We start from the raw sequence: 24,226 nt of genomic DNA on the forward strand, positions 1-24,226 counted from the left end.
GGTGGAGGTTGCACACCAGAAAGGCGGGAAGGATGGCATCAGTTGGATGTTGGATGGCATAAACAGAGAGGAGAAGGTAAATGACAAGAGTCAGACATGGAAAAGAAGGGGAGTAGAACGGATAAGGGAGGGAGAGTTTGGTTTTAGACGAGGTTATGCCGGGGGAAATATGTGGTGGATCAGAGCCAGCATCTATTGCACATGAGGTTTCCATTTGAAAGGTCAACTAGAAAGTTGAGCATGTCAGTACAAAGAACATGGTGTGATGGAGGAACCTCCCATGTTTACAAGTCCACCAATGTGACCAGGGCAGGCTGGTTATTATATGGTGCTGTGGGTAAGAGGTACAATGCCTAGAACATGAAATCATCCATGTAATCATCCATCCAATCATACAATGAGTGAAATGGAGATCACCTGAGTGCAGTTGATGTGTGTCAAGTGATTGTAGTATAAAAACATGTGTGTCTGGGAGGTCCGGTCTCTGGTTCATCAGTCTTCCTACTACAATTGCCACCCCCATCTCCCGCAAGCTTCTCTCCCACCAACCCCTTTAGAACTGAGCTATTGTGACCTTTTGTCACAACTGTGTTTTAACATAAGCCTGACTAAGACTAAGATTTGTGATGCCATAGAAGTTTATTGTTTTAAATGAGACAGTGATTATCACTCAAATCTAATAAATAACAACACAACATTGTTGGTCTATGATTATAAAACATATCTGGACAACAAGAGGCCTCAGAATGTGATAACCTTAGACTGAACTCTCCCCCATGAACACACATTTACATTCGAATAGCACGTTCAAGCTCTATTATTCTAACAGAGCACTGACATTTATGGCATTGACCGAAATATCATACAACATTCGTCAGATCACTGTCATACAACATAATCACTGACAATAAATATGTGTATGGGTATTGCCTTCCTTGTTTTGCCTGCTACACAAATACATGTCTTGACAAATGGAAAACAGCACTACTGTACATATAGGCAGCGTTGATCAGTTAAACAATCTACTGTATATCAATCAAACAGAGAGAAGGCACTGGACTGACCAGGCTTGAATACATACAGTACAAAAATGACTAGAACAAGAAAGGTTTGTGTACAAATCCATCAGACGCCTGCCCTGTCAACTATCTCTTTGAAAGAATAGGCTAGAGAAGAGTGTTGTTACTGAATCCAACCAGGCAGGCTTTGACCAACATTTAACTCCATATGTTCAATAAAAGATGGCAGTGGTAGGGGTTAACTTTTAAACTACCCAGCTGACCGACTGAACTGAAGAGGAGACAGAACGAGGTCTATACTGACCTAAATTCTTGCTTGGCCGAAAAAAGGTAAACACAGACTCGCCTGTCTCCTTACAGAACACCATGCTGACAGGGGCCTGAATAATAATGTCATATTTATCTGTGAGGAAATTAGCTGACAAAAAAACACCAATATAGATCTACTGTATAACCTGGCACAAAATAGGTCTGCATTGCTGACAGAGAATTGAAAGAGAGATTGATCTGCTGCTCCTATCATATGACAGGCATATGTCAAAAACACCCAGAAATTGATAATTTCATGAGACAATCCATATCTCAGGAAAAGATAAGTAATGCTCTTTAACCAGCAAAGCTTTTTACAATCAGGGATAACAGTGTATAACAAATCAGAGAAAGAGAGAAATACTATTATGAGCTCACAAAAATATATAGGACTATTATAATCACTGAGAAGTTGCTGTTGTCTAAGTATATCAGAGGGATTTGAGACTTCTTACATCTCTTACATCTGCCTTACAAACTGATGAAACTAGATCTATCAGGATGCCAGACACCTGATGCCTTTCTCATTTCAGTCTAACTGCCCTAACATAGATTAATACTAGAACATACATGAGAACCTCTTGATTTAAATCAGTTTGCAGTGACATCAATTCCCTCAGAAAGTTGTGTGTGTGTGTGAGCGTGAGTATGTGCATGTGTATGCAATATGTGTTCGGGTGCGTGGGAGGCTAGTGAATCACTCGAGACCAAAGCCCTCTGCGTTGGAGATGGCGATGGTCAGCTTGTGCTTGAGCTCCTTCCTGCTCCGGTAGGGGGGGAGGCAGATCTGGTTGAAGCAGGTGTGGGAGATGGGCAGCCTGGAGACAGAGAGGCAGACAGGTCAGGAGCGTGGGAACAGAGAACGGGGCGTCACAAACCATGGAGAAAGAGAGAAACAGAGAGCGTTAGGAGGGAGATGAATAACGAGAGATTGTGAGCGTTACCAGTTGGTGGAGACGTCAATCTTGGCAATCTTGAAGTTGAGGTCGGCCATCCCTCCCACAGGGATACGATCACTTCCTGTGGCGAAGTGAAGCAGCTTCTTCTGCAGTTCCAGGGGGAAGGCCAACACTACCTCCCAGAAACAGCTACACACACACACACACACATCGTTTGATTCCCAATGGATCTGCTCTTGTTAGAACAGGTGCAGTCAATGATTCATTTCACATACGGTAGCCCCCAAGACACGCTCCCAGCCAATGTGTCCTCTACCCCTCCACCATAACTCTGGTACCTAAATATAGCTGCCTGGCTGTTGTAATACCTCTTTAGGTTGCAGGATTAATAGAGGGCAGAAAAGGAGATGTGGACTGGGAGAGGCAAAATCAGAAACTAAAACAGGAATGACTTGGTACGTATAAACTAAAAACGATGTACCTCTCTTTGTGTGCAGTGTGTTGTACCAGGCCCTTACAGAGCAATGCAATATTAAGACTTCAGATGATCGAATAACGTTTCAATTTGTCTCGAGTTCTATTCTCCCGTTCCTCACCGGACTGTGGGGTCGGTCTTGTTGTAGCCCTCGTATTGGGCAGCTCTCTGCAGGGCAGTCATGTCCAGCTCAGGACTGCCGCACACCATCATCTCCACCTCCTCTGGTCGCAGCAGCTACAGAACCACAAACAGCGTTACAACCACAACACAGCCAGAACGCATTCACACATCTTCCGGAGGGAGACACGGCAGGGTTGCAAACATAACCACCATTACAACTGTGACTGCCATCACAATTAGCATTCACAAAACAACCTTGACAATAAACACAAACACAAACACAACACAACCATGACAACCAGTAGCCAAGCAGTTGCACCCTGAACAGTTGGACCTCTAGGCCCTTGGCTTGACTGACAAAGTCATTTAAACTATGCTAAAACAAAGTCTTCCAACACTAACCCACTCTGTAATTTGATTCTCTGACCGTTGCTATATTTGACCCTGAGCGTTACATAAAGCCCTAATAGACATCTATACACGTATGTGAGGTATGCGTATCTTTTGTAGATGAACGGTAAACCAAATCCACCTTGGGTTTGTCCAGAAACATTGGGCAGGCTTAGAAGAAGCAAATCAGTGAGAGAGCAGCAGAGCCGAGACTGGGCCTGAAAGATTGTGTACAACACAGACAGCAGGGCGGATGCCCCTGCTCAAGGTTAGCACCATCTCCTCTCAACACCGTCTGACTGGATGTTAGCTCTGTACTGTAAGGGTCCTCAAGTCACCAAGAGGCTGTCGGCACGGTCACCTCACGCTTGCTCACTGCCAGATAGTGTTTATCTGGTGCTTCTAGTCAAACTACTGCATGTGGGAGTGGATGATACTCGCGATCGATGGAGGGCACACTTTGTTCACTAGGAGGGCGAAGAACAGGGCTGAAATGAGCCTCAACTCACAGATGAAATATTTGATATGTCTACTTTGTCGTTAGCACAGACAGATTGCAGTTCAGTTGGGAGAGGATCCTTACCACAGTGTGTGTGGAAGTATGTGTGTATGCACAGATTACATGTGTAGGTGTATGTATGTATGTGACACATTCAACCCAAGATAGTTGTAGTCTCTCAGTCTCAAACTCAGCTTCTATCCTTATCCACCACTTCATTAACCGGGCCTGCTTAGAGAGAGGCTGGAATTAATCTTAGCTAAAATCGATATAGAGTGTGATGGAATGTGGGGGTGCTGATTTCAGACCAATTTCAGCAGGTGACATCCATACTGGGTGATCCATACTGGGCTGGGAGGAGAAGGAGTCTCCCTGAGACCAGTGGGCTGGATATTATAGCACAGTGACTGAGGTGTACATGTTTCCAGTTATCACTTTGACACACACTCACACACATACACCCATACATACACCCACATGAACATACACACACACACATACATCCACTCCTGCAAACACATTCACACACACTGTATACACACAGACACATACCACACAGAGAGATGATCAGGACTCACCAGCAGAGCATCAGAGGCGCACACACTGTGGAAGCCGTGGTAGAAAGCAGCAAACTGCTTATAAATCGACCTATTCAGCAGGAAATCTACATACAGCTGGACATACTCTGTAAGGAGAGAGATAGAGCGGCAGAGATAATGGGTGACAGAATTATTTCATTACATATTTGTGGCCGGTCATGCTTCCAACTGCAGGAGTGACATATTTTGCTACACAAAGAAGCATTGTGCTATAATGAACAGCAAGAAACCATGTTAGAAAATAAGTATTTTCATTTGCAGTGCTAGCTGAGTTCTTGAATGTTTCTATGGAAACCTTGGGGCCTTCAGCACATCTGGACTTCTGTCCTTCTTAGTTGCTAGAGTCAATCCCATAAAGATAAACTGGTCATTTCAATTCAATGATTTCAATCAAAACTGGAGTATCATAATGACAAAGGTGGTGTATCCCAGTCTTAAAGCTGCTAGTGTGGGTCCAGTACACCCACCCTTCCTGTTGAGCTTGGTGACTGGGATCTTGTCTCCGCCAGCCTTCAGGTTGGTGGACTTCACGACCCCCAGCTCTTCCTGGAAAACCTGCAGATGATACCTGGAGATAGCATCCCTTATCTCAAGAGATAATTATGCATACAGATAACTGAAGAGCCTTTGAAGGGACATGACATGACGGGAGGGAGAGTGGGAGTATCTTTTCTGGGGATGGACATCCATATATGAGTGGTGATTAACACCAATCTGGATGCGTGCTTTCAGATAGCACATATGGGAGTTCACTGAGTTCAGTTGTACCACGGTCAGCATTGGCATTTACATGATGCGTATGATGCATTGGCATTTACAGTACAGTACAGTAAATAAATAACATAAAGCATCATTACAACATTATGTTTTAGTCTTACACTCCCACATCTCACCCAGCCTATTTCAAGTTATTGTTGTATGTATGCACGATTTGTACGTCGCTTAGGATAAAAGCATCTGCTAAATGAAAGCAATATAAAATGTCATGCCTGCAAGGCTAATATTCATGTAACAGTTAGTCAGAGCTATACCAGACACTCAAGACTACACCCCAAGTCACAGCAAACTGATTTATACTGATTGCTTGTTCTAGTTCAGATGAAATGGCCCACCTGATACATGGCAGAATGATCGGAAGCAGTGCCTACATCAGACTCTCGGGCGACATGTCTATACAAGACTCTGAGACTGTGATCCCATGAGAGCTTTGGTGCAGCCAGGCAACAGGGATTTTCACACCCTGGTGTTGCTCTTCAGAAGGGCTTGAAAAATACAGTTCTATAGATTCAAAACCCTCTATATACGCACAGACACACAACCACAACCATACACACACATATCTGCATACTCTACCCTCATATGTTTTGGCACTCAACACCTAGCGAGGATACACACACACAAACACACACACACCTACAGACACGCCTACACACGTCATGAGCAGCGGTCAGCGTAGAGAGTTTATTCTCAGAGTGCGAGAAGACTGAGTCATGAGGAGGAGTTGATATCTCATTAGATCAGAGCTGAGATCGCACCTCTCAACAACAGGGGCGTAGCCAGGACATTATTTCTGGGGGGGCCAGCTCTGGCCAGTCTTTTATTTGGGGTGGCACTTGATTGTCAAAAACTACAATTTTAAAACTCACACACTTCATCACTCAGAGCAGCAGTTCTCTAACGGTATCAAGTGGTTAGCTGCTAGTCTCCATTGAAGCGCTGTCAGAATGCAGGTACGTCCAGAAGTGGAGCTTTAGCCTTGACGCCGGCTGCGCCCATGCCATGTGTTGGACATAGGAGCTTACCTGGAAGGTCAGGTAGAAGTCCTCCTCAACGTTCCCTTCATAGCTCAACAGGTCTCCTAGACCACGAGCCAGGTCCTGCAACAGGGGAAACACTTACATCAGTCGCTCGCCAGAGACCTTATCAAACCAACCAGGTTATATAACAGAAAACATACACGAGCGTACGCTAACACACACACACACACGGTACATAAACACAGACACATCAACAAGCTGGAAAGGTTCAACCACTTTCTGGTATATTTACACTCAGTGGAGGCCAAAAACTACTAAAAGTAGGTCAGAATTTGACACAGTTAATCAACTAACCCTGATGAAACCAGGTCGACCAGGTGTTTGTCTAAAACAAAGAGTGTGTTTACAGTTTTTTTCAAATGCTTGCACATAAATTCCTTACTTTTCACCCAATTTCTGAAACCTGACACTCAAACACCAGAACCACACCTCAAATCTGCAAAACCATATGCACATTTTGGGCCTTTGACTCAGTTTTCAATTTCATAAAACACCTTTTGCAAAACACAACACACAATTCTCTACGTAACACACAAAATTCTAACGGGAAGCATCTTGATTTCCTTTTTACGTAAAACACAACCAATCAAAATGCCACACTAATTCATGAGTGCCTTACACTAACGCCTCACATGTGCAAACACTCATTGCTTTACTCAACACCAACCAATCATGGCTTTAGAATAGGCCTATAAATAGCCTAATTTGAGTCAATTTACAGTGGTGGGTATAATTTGAACCTTTACTGTAGAAAAGATAACAGGTATGTAACAATCTACTGTAATATACACATGTTCTAATGTACACATAATAGATTTTTGCAAGAGAAGCGAGGCCTTTTGCATTTTGTGTGTGCAATTGTTGGATTTGTGTGTTAAGTTTTGAAAAGAAGAGCACAAGTTAAAAAAAAATTGTGTAAGCATTTGAAAAAAACTGTAAGTGTTAGTAAAACTTTAACTAAACCCTGAATTTTACTAACATCGCAGACATATTTAATACTCAACTACATCAAATACTATGGGTGTTATGCTTTTAACCAAATACCATCAAGCTAGTTGCTCCATCCCAAAGTATAAAGGTTTCAGCCTTGCAAGACAAAAGTTAATATCTGCCTCCCTCTAGTGGCTAAACTGGTGTGGGCTCTGAGGAATGCTTTCAGCTCATTTCAATGCCCCAGAAAAACAATATATATGCATCTTATCAAACAAAGACACACATTAATGGGGCTAAAATGGGGTTACTTTAAATACTGTAAATGTATCACCAGGGTCCCTTATGCAATCAGGATCCACGTACCGGCATTATCTGTTGCAGGTCCTCCAGGGTGGGGGTTGCCATGCCAACGGGGGTGTTCTGGTCACAGGGCAAGATGGGTGGAGTGAGGAGCTTCTTGAAGCAGTAGGGTGGAAAATGGATGTCCAGGGCAATGCTGTTGTACACAGCCAGACCCATCAGCTGGAACAGTCAAGGCTAAGGAGATGACGAACCCAGGAACAGGCTGGGTGATCATAAAACAAACTGAAGGATCTTGTCCAGACGGTTCTTAAATCATCAATAAAAGATTTTCGTTTTTTTTATGTTGTATGTTGTAACAATATACTGACTGATCATTCTGGCCAGGATGCAAAAAAATTGAATGTATCTCTCAACAAGCGTTTCCTGGTTAAATAAAGGTTAAATACAATTAAAAAAAAAGACTTGGGCTGGTTGTAGGGAACTAAGAACAGCTGGTCCTGGACCTGTGCAAGTGGTCAATGTTGTCCCAGAGCAGGACTGGTGTCCGAGAAAGAGAAACAGGCACGACACATCAAACAAACTGGCCAACTTTTTTTGGCCAGTTTGCTTGACACTTGCCAATGTTCTAACGTTCTAATGTTCTGTAAGAAGGACATAACCGTCCTGTCCAGACTCAGGGCGAGCCTCCAGCCCAGTGTACACATACTCGGCATTGCCGTAACATAGTGAGTCCAACACAAACACACAACATGGAGTGTGTTGTGTGAGTGGGCGATGATTGGCTGGGCGGCTTTCCAGTTAGCACACAGAGGGGCCGCGGCACAACATGTTTTACACCGTGTATATATGTGTGTGTGTGTGTGTGGTGTACACGTTCTGACTGTGTAAACCAACACCTTTACCCATACAGCACTGCAGGTGGACAGGACATTCAAAGCATTGATTTCTGATTTCTATGAAAAACACACAACAACACACACACACACACACACTTTGAAAGCATTCCCAGCTGTTCTGGCTCCATATGGTCACCATATGAGGCGTGATGTTGCAGTTCAGAAAGCAAGCACACACAGTTCTCTTTATCCTGTGAAAACTCCAGGTAAACACACACACATACAGACACACACATTAAAACATACTATAAAACAAATATACATGCATTACTGGTGTAAAAAATTAAATGTATTCACTAATACTGAGAAAGAGAGAGCATGAGAGAGAGACAAAGAGAGAGACAGAGAGAGAATGAGAGAGAGAGACAGAGAGAGAGAGAGAGACAAAGAGAGAGACAGAGAGAGAGAGAAAGAGAGAGAGATAGAGAGAGCGAGATAGAGAGAGAGCGAGAGAGAGAGCGAGAGAGACAAAGAGAGAGACAGAGAGAGAGAGAGAGAGAGAGAGAGAGAGAGAGAGAGAGACAGAGAGAGAGAGAGAGAGAGAGAGACTAATGTGTTTAAGGATGAGGAGATCCAGAGGGATCAGCAGGCTCAGATCTAGCAGCTCCCTGTCCTTTCACTCCCTCAGGCTCAGACAAGGCCTGGCACAACCCCATGACCACTGGCCAGCTTGTTAAAAGGCACTTAGCTGGTTATTCAGGTTGGCGTGTGCAGACACACACTCACACACACACACACACTCACAAACCGGGTGTTACGTAACTCAGAGGTTTGAATGGCCCCAGATGGCCTATATGGATAACTGGAAATGATCTATTTCATTCTGTCTTCCTACATGATTCCATTAAAAATACACGTAGCACAAAACAGCCGTTCAAGAAGGATCACAAGAAATAGCCAAGTCTCATAAACATACTGCTGACACTTTATAAACCATATTGTGGTTTTCATCCTGCTTAAGTCATCTGCTTGAACTGCTTTTAATAATATGGTGAGTACCTAATCCTGTAGGTCTTAACTGATATATAGATAGATAATAAGTATTTGGAAAGATATACTTCTTCTATGAAAGGGCAGGACACATTTATAGTTATGGAAACACATCAAAATATCTGTTACCACAGTGTGGTTTCCTCGCAGGACAGTCATGTGGTGTGTTCCAGCTCATCTGGCTCAGGCCAAAATAGTGTGTGTGTGTGTGTTTCAGGTTTGACTGCTGTATGTCTGAGATTGTTGACCTACATTATAAGTGGGAATATTGGTTTGAAGTGGAAGGATACAGTCCCAACCAATTGGAACTCAGAGTAGTTGTCACACTTCCAGCTAGTAAACCAATGGCAACGGGAATCCTTCAAGTAGGTGAACATGCCTGAAAAAAAAGAAAATGTGAAAAAAACCTTATTTGACACTCCTCTACACACAGCTTTCTTCAACACATCAATTTACGATCTATTAATGTTCTATGAAAAATATGGATACTATAAATATAATTTTAGAATGTGTTCAGCAGTTCTCTCTAAGCCACATGAATGCAATGACCTTCACACTGGAAACTGTATGGCGAGCTTGACAGCTCTGCTATGAAAAGTGGACATGCACATACATTATCCTGCGACATGGTAAAAACGGGTTGAACTGAAACTGAATAAGCGAGTGGGAGAGAAAGAGAGACAGAGAGAGAGACAGAAAGAGAGACAGAGACAGACAGACAGACAGAAAGAGAGAGAGACAATGAGAGAGAGAGAGAGAGAGAGAGAGAGAGAGAGAGAGAGAGAGAGACAGAGAGAGACAGAGAGAGAGACAGAAAGAGAGACAGAGACAGACAGACAGACAGACAGACAGAAAGAAAGAAAGAAAGAAAGAGAGAGAGAGACAATGAGAGACAGAAAGAGAGAGAGAGACAGAGAGACAGAGACAGAGAGAGACAGAAAGAGAGACAGAGAGAGAGAAAGAGAGAGAGAATGTCTGAATGTACAGAAGCCTCTGTGCTGTATATAGGGGGTTTCCCCGTTTTAATGAGGAAGCCACAGTTTTGATGTAGTCTAGGCAGACTGCCTGGCCCTCGAAAACACAGCCATGGAAAGAACTACTCAGCTCTGAGGACAGAGGGAGTCTGAGAGAGAGAGAGACAGAAGCTGAGGCAGAGAGAGAGAGAGACAGAAGGAAAGTGAGGCAGAGAGAGAGAGACAGCAGGAATGTGAGGTAGAGAGGGAGAGAGGGAACCTTGCTGCAAAATCAGAGGCTCCAAAATCAACAAGCAACACTCCAGTGTTTCCCAGTTACTGCTTCTTCACTGCCAGAGTGAAAGTGGCTCAATGGATAATAATCCAGATCGGCTGGACTTTCAATTGATGGTTGTTTACTTTCCATTTTCTCCTATTTTCAGATTTACTCTTGAATATTGTGAGCCCAATTGTGTGTTACTGCAGTTGGTACCACTTTCGAATGAGAAGAAGCGAATCAAACTCTCTAGCACCAGCCACCGTGTCTATCTCATATCTATTTGAATAAACGTTTAATCCGGTGTGCGGGTGTTCCACGATTAATGCCCCCGTCTTAATGATTAGCTCCTGACCATAGTCTGTATGGAAGATCTGTCGGACCAGCAGCAGGAACCACTCCTTGGTAAGTCCGCCCATGTCCAGCCCTGCCTCCCCAACAAACGTCACCTTCATCTTCTTCTTCAAGTCTGCTTTCTTCCTGGTCAACTGGGGAGGGGGGGGGGGGGGGGGGTTGGTGGGGGAGGGAGGGGGAGGGAGGGAGGGGAAGAGGAGAAAAGGAAGGACAGAAGCCCAGCATTTTACACCATGGGACCATTTTCCAAATGAAGCCATTGTGACTGTGGGAGAAGTTTCCAGAGCTGGGGATCAGAGGGTCGAGTGAGGGAGAGCGGCCCTGCCTGACGGTCGAGCGAGGGAGAGCGGCCCTGCCTGACGGTCGAGCGAGGGAGAGCGGCCCTGCCTGACGGTCGAGCGAGGGAGAGCGGCCCTGCCTGTCTTGGGCTCCGTCTGGCAGTGGCAGGCCTGGATCTGCAACTTCGTTCAGCATCAGGCTCTCACACAGCAGTAACACTGAGTAAGCTGTCAGACAGTTACAGTCCTCACAGGACCCAACAGCTACAGAGCCCGGACCCCTGGCCCTGACTAAACAGGACATCCACACATCAACACCTTTCCTTGGAGGACTTGTGTGTGTGTGGAGGGGGGGAGGGGTGGGGGGTTACCTCATCCAGTGAGTCGCTGAGCAGTTGGGCTCGTCGTACCCTGATGTTGAGGAAGAGGAGGTTCATGTCTACCCTCTGTCTGCGAGACACTTTGTTCACCAAGCTTTGCTGGAAGACACAATCAGAATGGGCTTCAGTTGAACAGAATACACATAGTATGTGTGTATGTGTGTGTATGTGTGTATGTGAGTGCATGTGTGTATATGTGTCTGGGTGAGTGTGTGTCTCACTCTGGCCATGCTGATCATCTGCTGTTCAGAATCCCTCTGGATGATGGCCTTCTTCACCACTGTGGAGAGGATGAAGGGGAACTGGCAGAAGGAGAACCTGGGAGAAGACAGCGGGAGGGAGGAGGGAAGGATGAGGGCATGGATGAGGGCACGCTCTGGATAAGAGCGTCTGCTAAATGACTAAATGTAATGGAGGAATCTTGTGGAGAAGACACCATAACAGGAGGAGGAGGTCTCCTGTGAGAAGGCAAGGGTCTGACCTGTTGGAGTTGCCGTGGTTCTGCCAGGTGCGGTACTGCTCCATAAAGTCGATGTGGTCCAGGGTGATGTTGTAGAACTCGGTGAAGGACAGGATGGCGGGGGATGAGACGCTGTTGGCAGCGTCTGAGGAGAGCAGAACAGCAGGACAGAGCTGCAGTTACACACTTAGGCCAGATAAAATGGACGAGATGTTTATTTGAGGGCCTGCTATGTGATTTGTGAGTTCAGGTGGTAGTGGGTCCATTGGGAATGATAGCACATCCATAAATTGTGTGTGTGTGCGTGTCTGTCACTTACTAAACAGAGCGAGGACCTTGGTGGCGGAGGGGATCCACCAAGAGCACTTGGCCAGAGGAGGAAGATCATCTGGCTCGGCGGGAAACAGTCGGGTGGAGATGAACTGAAGGAGACGCTCCACCAGCTGCCGGAATCGCCTCTGAGACAGCCTGACACACACACACAAGTACAAACACACACTTTGAAGGGGCGTGTTTGGAAAATTCCGCATTTTTTATCATCTGGTCCCTTCTCATTTCAAATTACAAACTACCAGAAAAACAGAAAGACAGCTCTCATATTAACAAATGTTGGCATCAGGGTTGAGGGAGGTACCCAAGGCCAACAGGAAGTACTTACTTCTTAAACCAATGGACCAGGAAGTGGTGGTCTGCCTCAGACAAGGACGCCATCTGTCTGAGCAGGTGGGCAAAGATCACATAGGTACTGGTGCTGGAGTACTGTGGGTTCTACCACACACACACACACAGAAAAAAATGAAAATGGTCATTCTTCAGTGTTTCCCCCCAACGGCACCCCCCGTCATTTCTGTCTCTACATGGTCGCCGTCGCCCCCCCCCCCCCCCCCCCCCCCCCAAAGCTGTAAACCTAGGGGAAACACTGTTCTTACATAGGGAGAGATTGGAGAGAGAGAGAGAGAGAGAGAGAGAGAGAGAGAGAGAGAGAGGGCCAAACTGTGTATGGGAAACGCACACGTTGCCAGAACATTGACCGCTTTTGTCCAGTCTGTTGATTCAGTCTCTGTGACATTAACTAAGAGCATACAGTATATCATGCAGCCTGTCCTCCAAGACCACGTCATCACAGGAAAGCCACATTCCTTCAGTCCACCATGACCTCATCCCATCTCCATGGAAGACACAGGACATGGCATCAGACTAACAGACAGCCTGCGCAGACGGCAGCGTCTCTGTGTGTGTAGTTTGAGTTTGTCTGATTGTGCTGATGTTGAACTCCATTCAGCAGTCTCAATGTAAACACACACACATGCGGCATGCACAGTCAATACAATCACACACTATGGCTGCGTTTTGCGCTAACTGCATTCGTTCTTCCATAACTCCATAGCAGTGCATGGCTGCTGTCTCTATCAGTGCCCCAGCAGACCGCAGTGGAGACAGGCTGAGGAGCAGAGAGGGAGGTACCATCCAATTACAGCAGAGATCCTTAATGCCTGATTCTAATTCTGATTCTCTTTGTGGAAGTCTGCCTGCCAGTCTGCCTGCCAGTCCGAGTTCCACTCTGTCTGAGTCTGGGTCTGCTTGTGGCAGGCCTGGTTGGCAGGCTGGCTGCGGTTACGAGAGGCAGCGGCAGAATAAAGAGCCACATGACTCTCTACGCAGGAAATGACAGGGATTAATGGAAAGCAAGAATCTGATGACGGGGTTGCCTGGCTGCAGTTGGTTATTTCTGTCCCCAAACGTTTAAGTATAAACGGCACTGGAGATGGGCTGGGCCCTGAATTAATGTTGTTTTCTGAACAAAGGCTAATATTTTCATTTATATTACTTAAAAGATAATGTGTATTATATATTTGTATGTATTATATATATTTGTATAGGGGAGTGTTTGTTTCTGTATGAATATGTTTGCGTTGACAAAAGAGGACAGTTCAATCTCACCTGAACCAACACAAAGTACGCTCTCAGGTCATCTTTCGTTCTAGGACTGCAAACAGAAAGACAAACACATTCACCTGAAACCACGAGACATTCTGTGAATTTTGAAAAGCATAAATTAACTAGTCTGTTTAATGAGTATCCAGTCCCATGCAGTCCATGGTGAATAAATGACAGGAATATCTCCTCAGTGTTAAACCGTTGCTCCCCCCAGGGCTCGGTGGTTGCAGCTGCAGACGACATCTGAACTCACCCCTTCCACTCCCTCAGCAGGCTGTTGATGATGCCCTTCAACACAGACTTCTGGATGTCCGGGGGCTACAACACCACAAACACCACAACAAAGCACAGTCAAACATGCCCAGGAGACAACAACAACATGAGCAGTCTCTATGGCAAACTAATGAAAGGATAAATGTCCATGCCTTCACTCATTCATGCACTGTTTTATCATTTTAAATACAGTATCAGATTATTTTGCTGTTTTTGTCCTACAGCAGCCTCGGACATTCCCAACACGGTACTTACCGTGAAGAGTAAGGCATCATAAACAGCGTTGACAAACTTGGAGTTGACTCCAGAGTCCTCTGTGGTATTAAATGGAGCGTTGGCCTCTCTCTAAGCGCAGAGGGAAAGAGGGAGGGTGTATAGTGTTTCCCATCATTAAAAAATATTTTATTTCTGGGCTGTTTTAACAACAACTCCAACTGTTTTCTCATAAGGCGCCCTGGCCAGTAGAAGCCTTGTCTGCCAGCATGTATGTGTGTGTGTGTGTGCACGCTAGTGTGTGTCTTACTGTACCTTAAAGGCAGCATTGATTTCTATAAAGGAATCAAAAGTGGTGAGGTAGAACTGCCTGACGTCCCTGAAGTCTCCTGACACGGTAGCTCGTTCCACATCCTCCCTGACACACACACACACACACACCACATACAGTTAGAGTGACTGTGGGGGACAACAGTGTTGTGATAGGATTAAGCTGGTGGGAGGAAGGAGACTTACTGGAATTCTTTGGTTGTCTTGGTGCGGAGCGGGATGATAGGGTCGGATGGGAACGGGGCTTTTACCTCAGGGGGAAGAGTGTCAATGGAAATCTTTTGTTTCTGCCTGACGTCAGTACTGATAGGTGGGAGCTCCCTCCCTGAAGTAGCAGGATAGATAGACACACACACAAACACACCAAAACACACACACAGGCACACACACAAACACAAGTATGGAACACAAGCCAATCAGTAAGCAATCCCTCTGGACATCCTATACGTCGTAGGCTCTCAGTAGCCAGGGATCATTTCAAAATAAACATTTCATAAGGGACACCTTATTACACCTCGTACTGTAGGGCAGAACCCTCTTCCCCTTCTTCTGGAACCGACTCCCTCCCCCTCTCTTGTCGATGCTTCCTCTTTACGGAGACATCACACCACCGTGTCTGATTAGATTGTTTAGTATTTAGAATTAGTTAAACTATGGTACTTTTACTTAATTTAAGTTCCGTATATGTTTATTGTTTGCACCTTCCTGCCACAGTAAATTCCGTGTTTGTTTAACATACATGGCGAATAAACCGAATTCTGATTCTGACATCAAACAACTGTGTCTGATGATGAGGGTTGAGGAGCAGATGGGGAGAAGACAAGGGCCTGTCTCAAGGGTTGATCATTATATTTCGGTGGCTAAGGCTTGGAATTAATCAGGCCCTAATGACTCAAACTGCGCTTTCCTGCTATACATACTGTAAGATAAGATACTATGGTGGATATCTCCTACAGGGTTTCTTTGGAAAAAGTGTCTTTGTACTGTGAAACTGAAATATAAATGTTTTCTGATCGAAGGTCATCCTGCCTTGTTGTAACTGAGAGAGTAACAATACAGTAGGTGAAGAAATGTAACACCGGAAGTTAACAAATCTAAGTCTGTTCTGGCGTGGTGAATGTACTGCTGTTTTCTGTGTGCTTTTACAGTATGTGTGTGTCTGTGTGTGCTTTCATATGGCTTTAATTTGACTGAAGTTTGCACAATCATTTTGGCAGTTGTAGCCCTGGTGACAAAATCAGTTCAAACAAAGCTGACAACCCCTTTCCCCAGATTCCCTCAGTCACAATGTCACTCTGCACACACTGTTGCCTTTACTATTTAAACAACATCTATAGCCAGTCATTTATAGTCTATCAGCAATGTAAACAAAGGAAGCAAAACGTCCTTGTTTCCTGGACATGCAACAGCTACAGTACTGTATGTGTTCTGGGAGAGAGAGTAGTGTAGAAGGAGTGAGCCATCGCCATCGGTTTTGGGAGGAACCATTAGCAGGCTTGAGTCAATTTACTCACTTCATATGAATGTCAATATAGAGTGGTCCAGTATACTTTAATGACATTGTCACTGCATGGGTAGGAGAGTTATAACCGATAATGAAATGACATGCACTTCATGAACGTTAGATACTATGGAAGTACCGGTAGGTGTCATGTAAGTGTGTAAAGTCATGGCGTTAACCGAGACTCACCATGGCGCCCCCCCGGTCCGCCAGGCTGTGTGCCCGCTGTGCCCCGACCCCCAGCCTCCCTCCTCTGGCTCAGCGTGGAGATGACGGCGCCCAGCGAGGGGAAGGGCTGCTTTGTGCCATGCCCCGGACCCTGGTGCAGGGATGGGACATCATCACTAGAGCACAGCGCACTTCCACTGAACGCTATCCTGTACATCTACCCTATACAGCTAGCCTAATACATTTACATTTACATTTAGTCATTTAGCAGACACTCTTATCCAGAGTGACTTACAGTAAGTACAGGGACATTCCCCCGAGGCAAGTAGGGTGAAGTGCCTTGCCCAAGGACACAACGTCATTTGTCACGGCCGGGAATCGAACTGGCAACCTTCAGATTACTAGCCCGATTCCCTAACCGCTCAGCCACCTGACTCCCCTGTAATACACCTGTACAGCTTAGCCTATTCGCCTAGCTATGGTTATATACACCTATACACCTTGCCTATACATACAGCAAAATGGGACAAATAGCCCAGAGAACGCTTCAGGGAAAAGACGGCAGGAAGAATGAAGAAGTGACGGGAATGATAGAGGCGATGAGACGAGGGGGGCAGTGGGGAGATGGAGCCGACTGAAAGCAGCTGCACAGCAACAGGTTCTGACACTTTCAAACCCTCCAATGAGCAGTGAGCAAAGAGAACACACACATATGCTCAACATACAGCATGGGAAAAGAGAAAGACCGAGAGAGAGAGAGAGACAGAGAGACAGAGAGGGTTATTGTTATGGCATCACTCAGAATATATACAGGGTCAGGGTCAGGGTAAAATCAGAATTGACATACAGTTGTTTCAGATAGTTCTGTATTCAGGTTTAAAACATAAGTGCCCAGGACGAAAGCGAAATCCCTCCTCCTAACCCATCCTGGTACACAGGGTTCTATTGATGGCAGATCAAACACACTCTTCATCATGAACACAACAGGAACAATGCACACCTAAACAATAACAAGCTTTTTGTATTGAAGCCCTTTCAGTGTTACAGGCCCACCCATTCCCTTAAAAGGGATTTGTCAAGCTAGAGCATGGTGAACTATATTTTGTGTCTCTTTAACTGTTTTATCTATTACTAAGAGGTCACACACATAACATTTCAATCTACCTTATTATCGCAAAAAATGTCATTTTTTCTGATAACTATGCCTAGTTTGCCGGTGATAAATGCCAGTACACTGTTTAGCTATTGTGCTAGGTAGTTTTGTTTCATAATGGCATTATTTATGTAGAATTTACTAGCACAATCTTCTCAAATAGGCATTTGGTAATAATAAAACTGTTTACATGTCCTTTCTCAAGAGGATACAACAAAAATGTGCTGGATAAAGAAAGGGAACAGAAATAATGTGTTCCTTATTGAGGGAGAGAGAGAGGGAGGGAGGGAGGGAGGGAGGGAGGGAGGGAGGGAGGGAGGGAGGGAGGGAGGGAGGGAGGGAGGGAGGGAGGGAGGGAGGGAGGGAGGGAGGGAGGGAGAGGGAGAGGGAGGGAGGGAGGGAGGGAGGGAGGGAGAGAGAGAGAGAGAGAGAGAGAGAGAGAGAGAGAGAGAGAGAGAGAGAGAGAGAGAGACAGACAGAGACAGAGACAGAGACAGAGACAGAGAGAGTAAGACAGAGATGGTTATTGTGTCATTTACTGTGTTCAGCATCCCATGCCACTGGGGAAGACAAACAGTATGTGTGTGTTTGTACGTGTGTGTTTGTGTATGTGTGCACATGTGAAAGAGAGGAAAAGAGACAGTGACATTACAGAGATCATGGACTCAGTGATTCTTGGTGTGTGTTTGTACGTGTGTGTTTGTGTATGTGTGCACATGTGAAAGAGAGGAAAAGAGACAGTGACATTACAGAGATCATGGACTCAGTGATTCTTGGTGTGGCTCCTCGCCGCTGAATGACAGCATTTCCTTTATAAAAGCCTGACTGCTGGATCAAAACACAGCCACACATATCCCTGCACCCATTTAGTCTCTCTCTCTCTGTCTCTGCATACATCTCCTTCCTTTCTCCTCTATTCCCTCGCTTCTCTGCAAGCTCTTCCTCTATCCCTCTAGTCTTTGTGACCATGCCAGAGTCCATACTTTATGAGAGAAGAACCGTCTGTGTCTGTGGAAAAATAGGCTGCCTCGCCTCTAAATCTGTTCCCCATGCTGCGTCTCTTGGACAGTTATACTGTCTATATCACCGCAATGATGCTACTGTGTGAATGTGTGCTGCTGGGTGAATCGGTGGGACAGAGAGAAGTAGGGGAGCGAGAGAAAGGGGAGGGGGACAGAAAAAGGTGATACAGGGAGATGTGTACTGTGTTCATGTGTGTGTGTGCGTGTGTGTGTGTGTGTGTTTGTGTGTGGATAGGATATGGGGGGCTCAAGTTATGACATTTCCAGACACTATAGAAACTAGGAGGAAAAAGTGCATTGGTGAATATTATTCTCACGTGTCTCTTCTCTTAAGGATGGGGACTCAAATTCAGCTGACTAGGACATACAGAGTGTATATACCATGTCTGATTAGAAAACCTGATCTTAATAGGCTTCAAAGGAGATATTAGGCTTTAACCAGTAATGGAGTTACTACACAGCAAATACATTCTGTCTAAATACATGTTTAATTAAATTAAAGTAAACACTGTTATTGCACCCATCAACTACAAATTTCACAATGATCTCAATGAACCTGATACAAACGACCTGTACATAGAAAGTATAAAATAAATGCATATACAATCCACAAACACAAAAGTAAACATTTTTGAATAGGCCTAGAAACTGTTCTTGACTTCTGATCCTTGATGTTATACTGTACTTTTTATACTGCACGTAAGTGCCTCGCTTTGGATAAAAGCATCTGCTACATTAATTCATTGTAATGTAAAGTAGGCTATATGAAGTGATTTATTTTTTAAATGACTCACCATCAGAGTTGATGTATGAAATATTGGTGGAAGCCTGGCACGTTCCCTTTCCTCCTCCGAAAGGGCGAAATTATATTCAGTCATCATCTAGTGCACCGATTCAATCAAATCTTATAAATTAAGTCGTTTGCGAACTAAAGGAGTCTATCGATAAGTTATCAACTCAGTGAATAAGACGAGAGTCTACATATTTTATCCAGGTATAGTTCACGAATACCGCACGCTCGTTAAATTTGTTGTCCGTTATTTGTCCTATTTTGGAGACTCAAAATTATCGGTCTTCCGTCGTCACTGTCTTTCTGGCAGGTGGGCTGGCGTGCAACCTGTCACTTTCTGTCAAATTACCTTTTTCCTACTTGTAGCCTGTACTGTATACTATTGACACACAGATTGTGTACCATACAACCACAGTTGTTAGTTAAATTACACTTTTAGGAGAGCATCTTTTCTCTAACGCACGGTTTTCGTCGTCCTTTGTAACGGCTGCACAGCTGCAAGCTGGCGCCATGTTGTCAAGAGGCGGTGCATGGAAACCAGCTTGGAAACGGAGGCTGTCTCCAGTCTCCGCGTAAAGACATTCTGCGTCATTGGTGCAATTGAACTTATATCCATAGTTAGGCAAACGACCGGGTCTGGGCGCACGTCCAAGTGTTTAGTGAACAAATGAGCGTTAAGGTATTTGCTCTCTAGTAATAAGTAATTAACCAAAATTGTGGAGCTGTGGGAACTTTTGGTAAGGCCACTTGCAACTGGCTGCAGAATTTAAACTAACAAAGTAAAACAAATCCTAATCACCACACAACCTTGTAACAAGGTACAACACATTAAATAAAAAAGATTGTGCATGTGTGTCACATGAGCAATGTTGACACTCTAATACTAAAATATTTTCCATAAGGCTCTATTCTGTCCATAGCCTGATGAATATAATCTGTATGTTTAATCTGTGCTGATGTATAATCTGTGGCTAGGGCCCCCACCCCTGAGCTGTACACCACCGTCAGAAGTGCCAGGTCAGTGGGCAGCTAGGGAACAGGGAGGGGCTACCGGAACACTGCCGGAATGAGAGAGTGAGCGCTTACCACACCCCACCCCAACGGATGAGTCTGTGGCAAGTCTCTTGCTCCATCCTCTCTCCCTCCATCCTTTTCCCCCACTCCCAAAACCACTGACTCACTGGTTTATGACTAGGCCACTGTTTGGAAGCCAGGTGTGAAAACACAGCAATGCATGGATCCAATCAGCCAGGCCGGCAGTAGCTACAAATATGTGTCAAATAAGTTTGTACAGTGTGTTTCTTCTCCTGTGCCCTTATAGAGGCCATGGGTTGGTCTGCTGATTCAGGATCCATTTAGCCTTTTAAATCACAGAGCATGGGATTATATAGACAGGAGGAAACTTATCCAAGATCACACTCCCATTACATACCTCATAAACATGGTGCTGTATTGTAGTCAATACTGAGGAGTAACCTGCTGTTAGGTAAAAGGAGTGAGGAACCACAGCTTGACACTGAATCTGTGTAAAGGCAGAAAGCCTAAATAATATCTGTCTGTTCTATTTCAGATCATTGAAAATGTACTGCCAAGACATATCTATTGCATCTCTGTTGCCAGTTTTTACTGGTTGTTAGATGCAGGGACTCTCATGGGTGAATTGGTTGTCAAGAGCAATATTTGGTTTCATTCATAGCAACCAAAAGTGGGGGTGGTTTATACACGTTTGCATTCCATCCTTAAGCATCTCTTACCGTCCTATCTGCCCTTGTTCACTCCCTGATCTGACAGGCCTCGAAAGGTCAAATCGATCGACAGGACCATGTTTACGTTTTGCGCAGTCATCGCAAATCACTGATTTGGAATCAATTAGGAGGACAAATATGAGGGAAAGTAGGCTGGTCCACAGAGGCTCTTTCCTGAGCTCTTCCATGTGTAGGGCAAGATGTTGAATAACCCAGGCATACACACCAAAACACACACACGCCTTCCCTGAATCATCCAGATGGGTTACTTGAGGTTATATCGCATCCCCCGACTGGATTAGTACAGATGGCCAGTTTGTGTGTGCGTGTGACTACCCATTTCTTCCATTAGAGGGCGCTCCTCACCCAGCCGTGACTCAGATTTGTGATAGTTACATTTCTCCCACATGCATGACACTTACTCTGGATACTCATACTAGTCCCCTCAATGTACAGTAAGAATCATTTGATGCTGGGATATACAGAACAGGAATAACATGGGTGGTGCATTTCAGGGCAGGGCTGGAAATGCATTTCAGGGCAGGGCTGTATTCTGTCTTGCCAGGAAATGCGCTAACTCTGACTAGGAAAGTGCCACATGCATGAAACTTATTCTGGTTACTCATACTAGTCTTGTCAACATACAGTAAGAATCATTTGATACTGGGGTATACAGAACAGAAATTACGTGGGGGATGCATTTCAGGGCAGGCCTTGTTTTTCCATTTGATGTAAATGCAATTCCGGATATTCTGAAATGCCTTCAGGATATAGTGAAAATGTTCTCACACTCTTACATTCTCAAAGCTTCTTACTCATCATTATAAGACTTGAACGTTTCATATGTGTATGTGTTTCATATGTGTAAGTGTAAGGACAGTCTGAATTATTTCCTTAACGGCCCCTCATAGTAGCAGCGCTGACCACTGAGCATGTTCCCCCTCTCGCCTGAACCATCAAGTAACCTACTGTTTGCCAAACAGTAACACAACTGTGTGTGTATGTGGTGGTGTGTACATTTTTGCTCAACCACAATGTCACTGGCAAAGACCTAGTGGATTACCCTGCCAAACATGGGACATTGACATCCAGTTAGTCTGTTGAAGCCTCTGTTTGATATTCACAGTTGTAATTGTTTACTGCCACGGATTACCACTACTTTGCAGCAGTTTCACTTTGGATGCTGCAAGTGTAAGATGATCTATCTTTAGTAGCATCCAGCATGGTCAGTCCCTGAGGTAGCCCTATTAGTAGTGCCAACAGGTTGCTTGTAAAGATTAGGTCATTCATTTTCAGATGGACTGACTCATGCTCTTAAGTATGTCAGACGGGATGGACTGCATGTCCTGTCAGAGGATAGTGTAACTAATACCTCCAGTACACATCCCTGAGACAGTAAAGTGAAGAACTCAAGGTGGACAGACAAGGATTTGGTGGGTAAAATTATGTCTCTGTACAAGGTTGTGATTGGGAGTCCTCCTACCTCACACGCTCTTCAGTCACACAAACACACACACACACACACACACACACAAGCACTCTGTCCCATATACTTCTATTTCTCTGGCACATACACCCTTGCTCTCATAAACACACTATTCATGGATACAGTAAACACCCATTCACACATACCAAACCCACATGTAAAGTGCAACATTATACACATACATACAACACACACACCCTCTCCTGTTACAGTGCGAGTAGTTTTTGTCAGGTTCTAGGTCTGGTATGCTTGTAACAAGCTTACTTCACCCTTATATTCCAGAGTTACACCTGCCTGTCTCAAAGGCACACACACAGTCAGGTATTCACTAACATGCTCAGTCACACACTTGCTCTCATAAACCGTGGCCCAGGAGAGAAGACCTCTGTAGTGTGAGAACTGAGACCACGGCTGTTAGCCCCTTTCGGCAGGCATATGTCATCGATGTCACGCAGTAGGCCTTGAGTCATGTGCCATCACTGTCTGCCTATCATATGGGGAGCTGGTCTTCTGGAGCTATCGTCTTTCAGACCACATCACCAAGGCGTCTATACCACGCCAGGCCTGCGCTGAGCTGTCACCAACATAACCCCCCCGCCCCCGCTTTGGCCTGTGTCATGCTCAGAGCATGTCAGCATCTGTCTCTATCTATAGAGATGGATGTTGCTGGGTGGAGGCTTTCAACGGCCGCTGACATCACCTTGAGGTGAGGACATGGAGTACGCTGTCTGGAGAAGTTGATGTCGTCATTGCCAAGCAAGGTCCATAACAATCAAGAGAGTGACACGGCTATCCTTAAGTCCATATTTGGAGTCTGCTTCCTGTGGGGACGCCCATCTTGGGGCTTGTGATAAGCCCCAGCTAAATCACTCTCTGCTGATGAAGTGTCAGGAAGCCGACCTTGCCAAGGACGTTATTGAGGTTGTGGGTCAAGACAAATAAAGAGGGAATTTGACCTTGTAGAGAAAATGGAAATAAAATTGAAAGTGGAAGTGTATATGCTCAGCTGTATAAACAGAATTAAATAAAACAAATCCAAACAACTGTTGGTCAATGTACAACAGTAAACAAATCAGTAAAAGTAAACACACAGAAGGCCATGTATATTTACTTTTCTATTATTGGTAATCCCAAACCTTCTGGGCCACAGATTGGAAGGGTGATGCAACATATAGCAATGACTTTCCAGAGAGATTGACCAGACCAGGATGACCAGGTAAGCCCAACTGGTCACCAAGACTCACATACTGGTCAGTACCGGTATACTCTGGGAAGCATTTAACCCTTGTGCTGCTTTCAGGTTCATAACGAACCACCGTTGTGTTTACCCAATTTTACCCAATACAAAAACAAATAAAAATAATTTTCTTTTAACCATTGCAATGTGGGGGGTCTGAGACAGCCCGACAGTTAAAAGAAAATGCTTCACTTTGTTTTTGTAGGAGGTAAATTTGTCGCAATACGACGGTGGGTCACAATGACTGATGGGAAGATAACACAAGGGTTAAGGGGCAGATTTGTCTGCTTTATTTGTTGGGCATCTCTATCTGTCTTTTATCAAGTGCAATCAGAAACATTACTTTCGGTCTCTCACTCACACACACACCAAGGCATCCTAGTCTAGTTTATAACAGCTCTGTATCAGGACGTGCA

The 24,226-nt window shown here is 44.8% G+C and overlaps 1 protein-coding gene across 1 annotated transcript; it reads right to left on the minus strand.

The window, feature by feature from the left end:
- Positions 1-620: 620 nt before the first annotated feature.
- Positions 621-16,594, minus strand: LOC136942746 (probable E3 ubiquitin-protein ligase HECTD2). Its single transcript, XM_067235716.1, has 20 exons — positions 16,399-16,594; positions 14,895-15,033; positions 14,694-14,796; positions 14,421-14,510; positions 14,146-14,210; positions 13,896-13,941; positions 12,613-12,722; positions 12,274-12,422; positions 11,976-12,099; positions 11,716-11,812; positions 11,486-11,593; positions 10,838-10,970; positions 9,543-9,631; positions 7,427-7,585; positions 6,116-6,190; positions 4,781-4,868; positions 4,293-4,399; positions 2,824-2,939; positions 2,273-2,416; positions 621-2,146 (listed from the first exon to the last, which is right to left on the minus strand). Exons 1-20 carry the CDS (start codon positions 16,592-16,594, stop codon positions 2,026-2,028), a joined length of 2,259 nt encoding a protein of 752 aa, XP_067091817.1. The 3' UTR covers positions 621-2,025.
- Positions 16,595-24,226: the final 7,632 nt, after the last annotated feature.

The sequence above is a fragment of the Osmerus mordax genome, chromosome 5 (genome assembly GCF_038355195.1).
Source record: "Osmerus mordax isolate fOsmMor3 chromosome 5, fOsmMor3.pri, whole genome shotgun sequence".
NCBI lineage: Eukaryota > Metazoa > Chordata > Actinopteri > Osmeriformes > Osmeridae > Osmerus > Osmerus mordax.

Bases quoted from the DNA above. Each gene is read 5' to 3' on its own strand.
- LOC136942746 (XM_067235716.1), bottom strand. From the start codon at position 16,594: ATGTACAGGATAGCGTTCAGTGGAAGTGCGCTGTGCTCTAGTGATGAT. The intron at 15,034-16,398 runs GTGAGTCTCGGT...CTGCTACTTCAG, and splicing joins CGGACCGGGGGGGCGCCATG to GGAGGGAGCTCCCACCTATC. The intron at 6,191-7,426 runs GTACGTGGATCC...CCCCTGTTGCAG, and splicing joins ACCTGCAACAGATAATGCCG to GACCTGGCTCGTGGTCTAGG.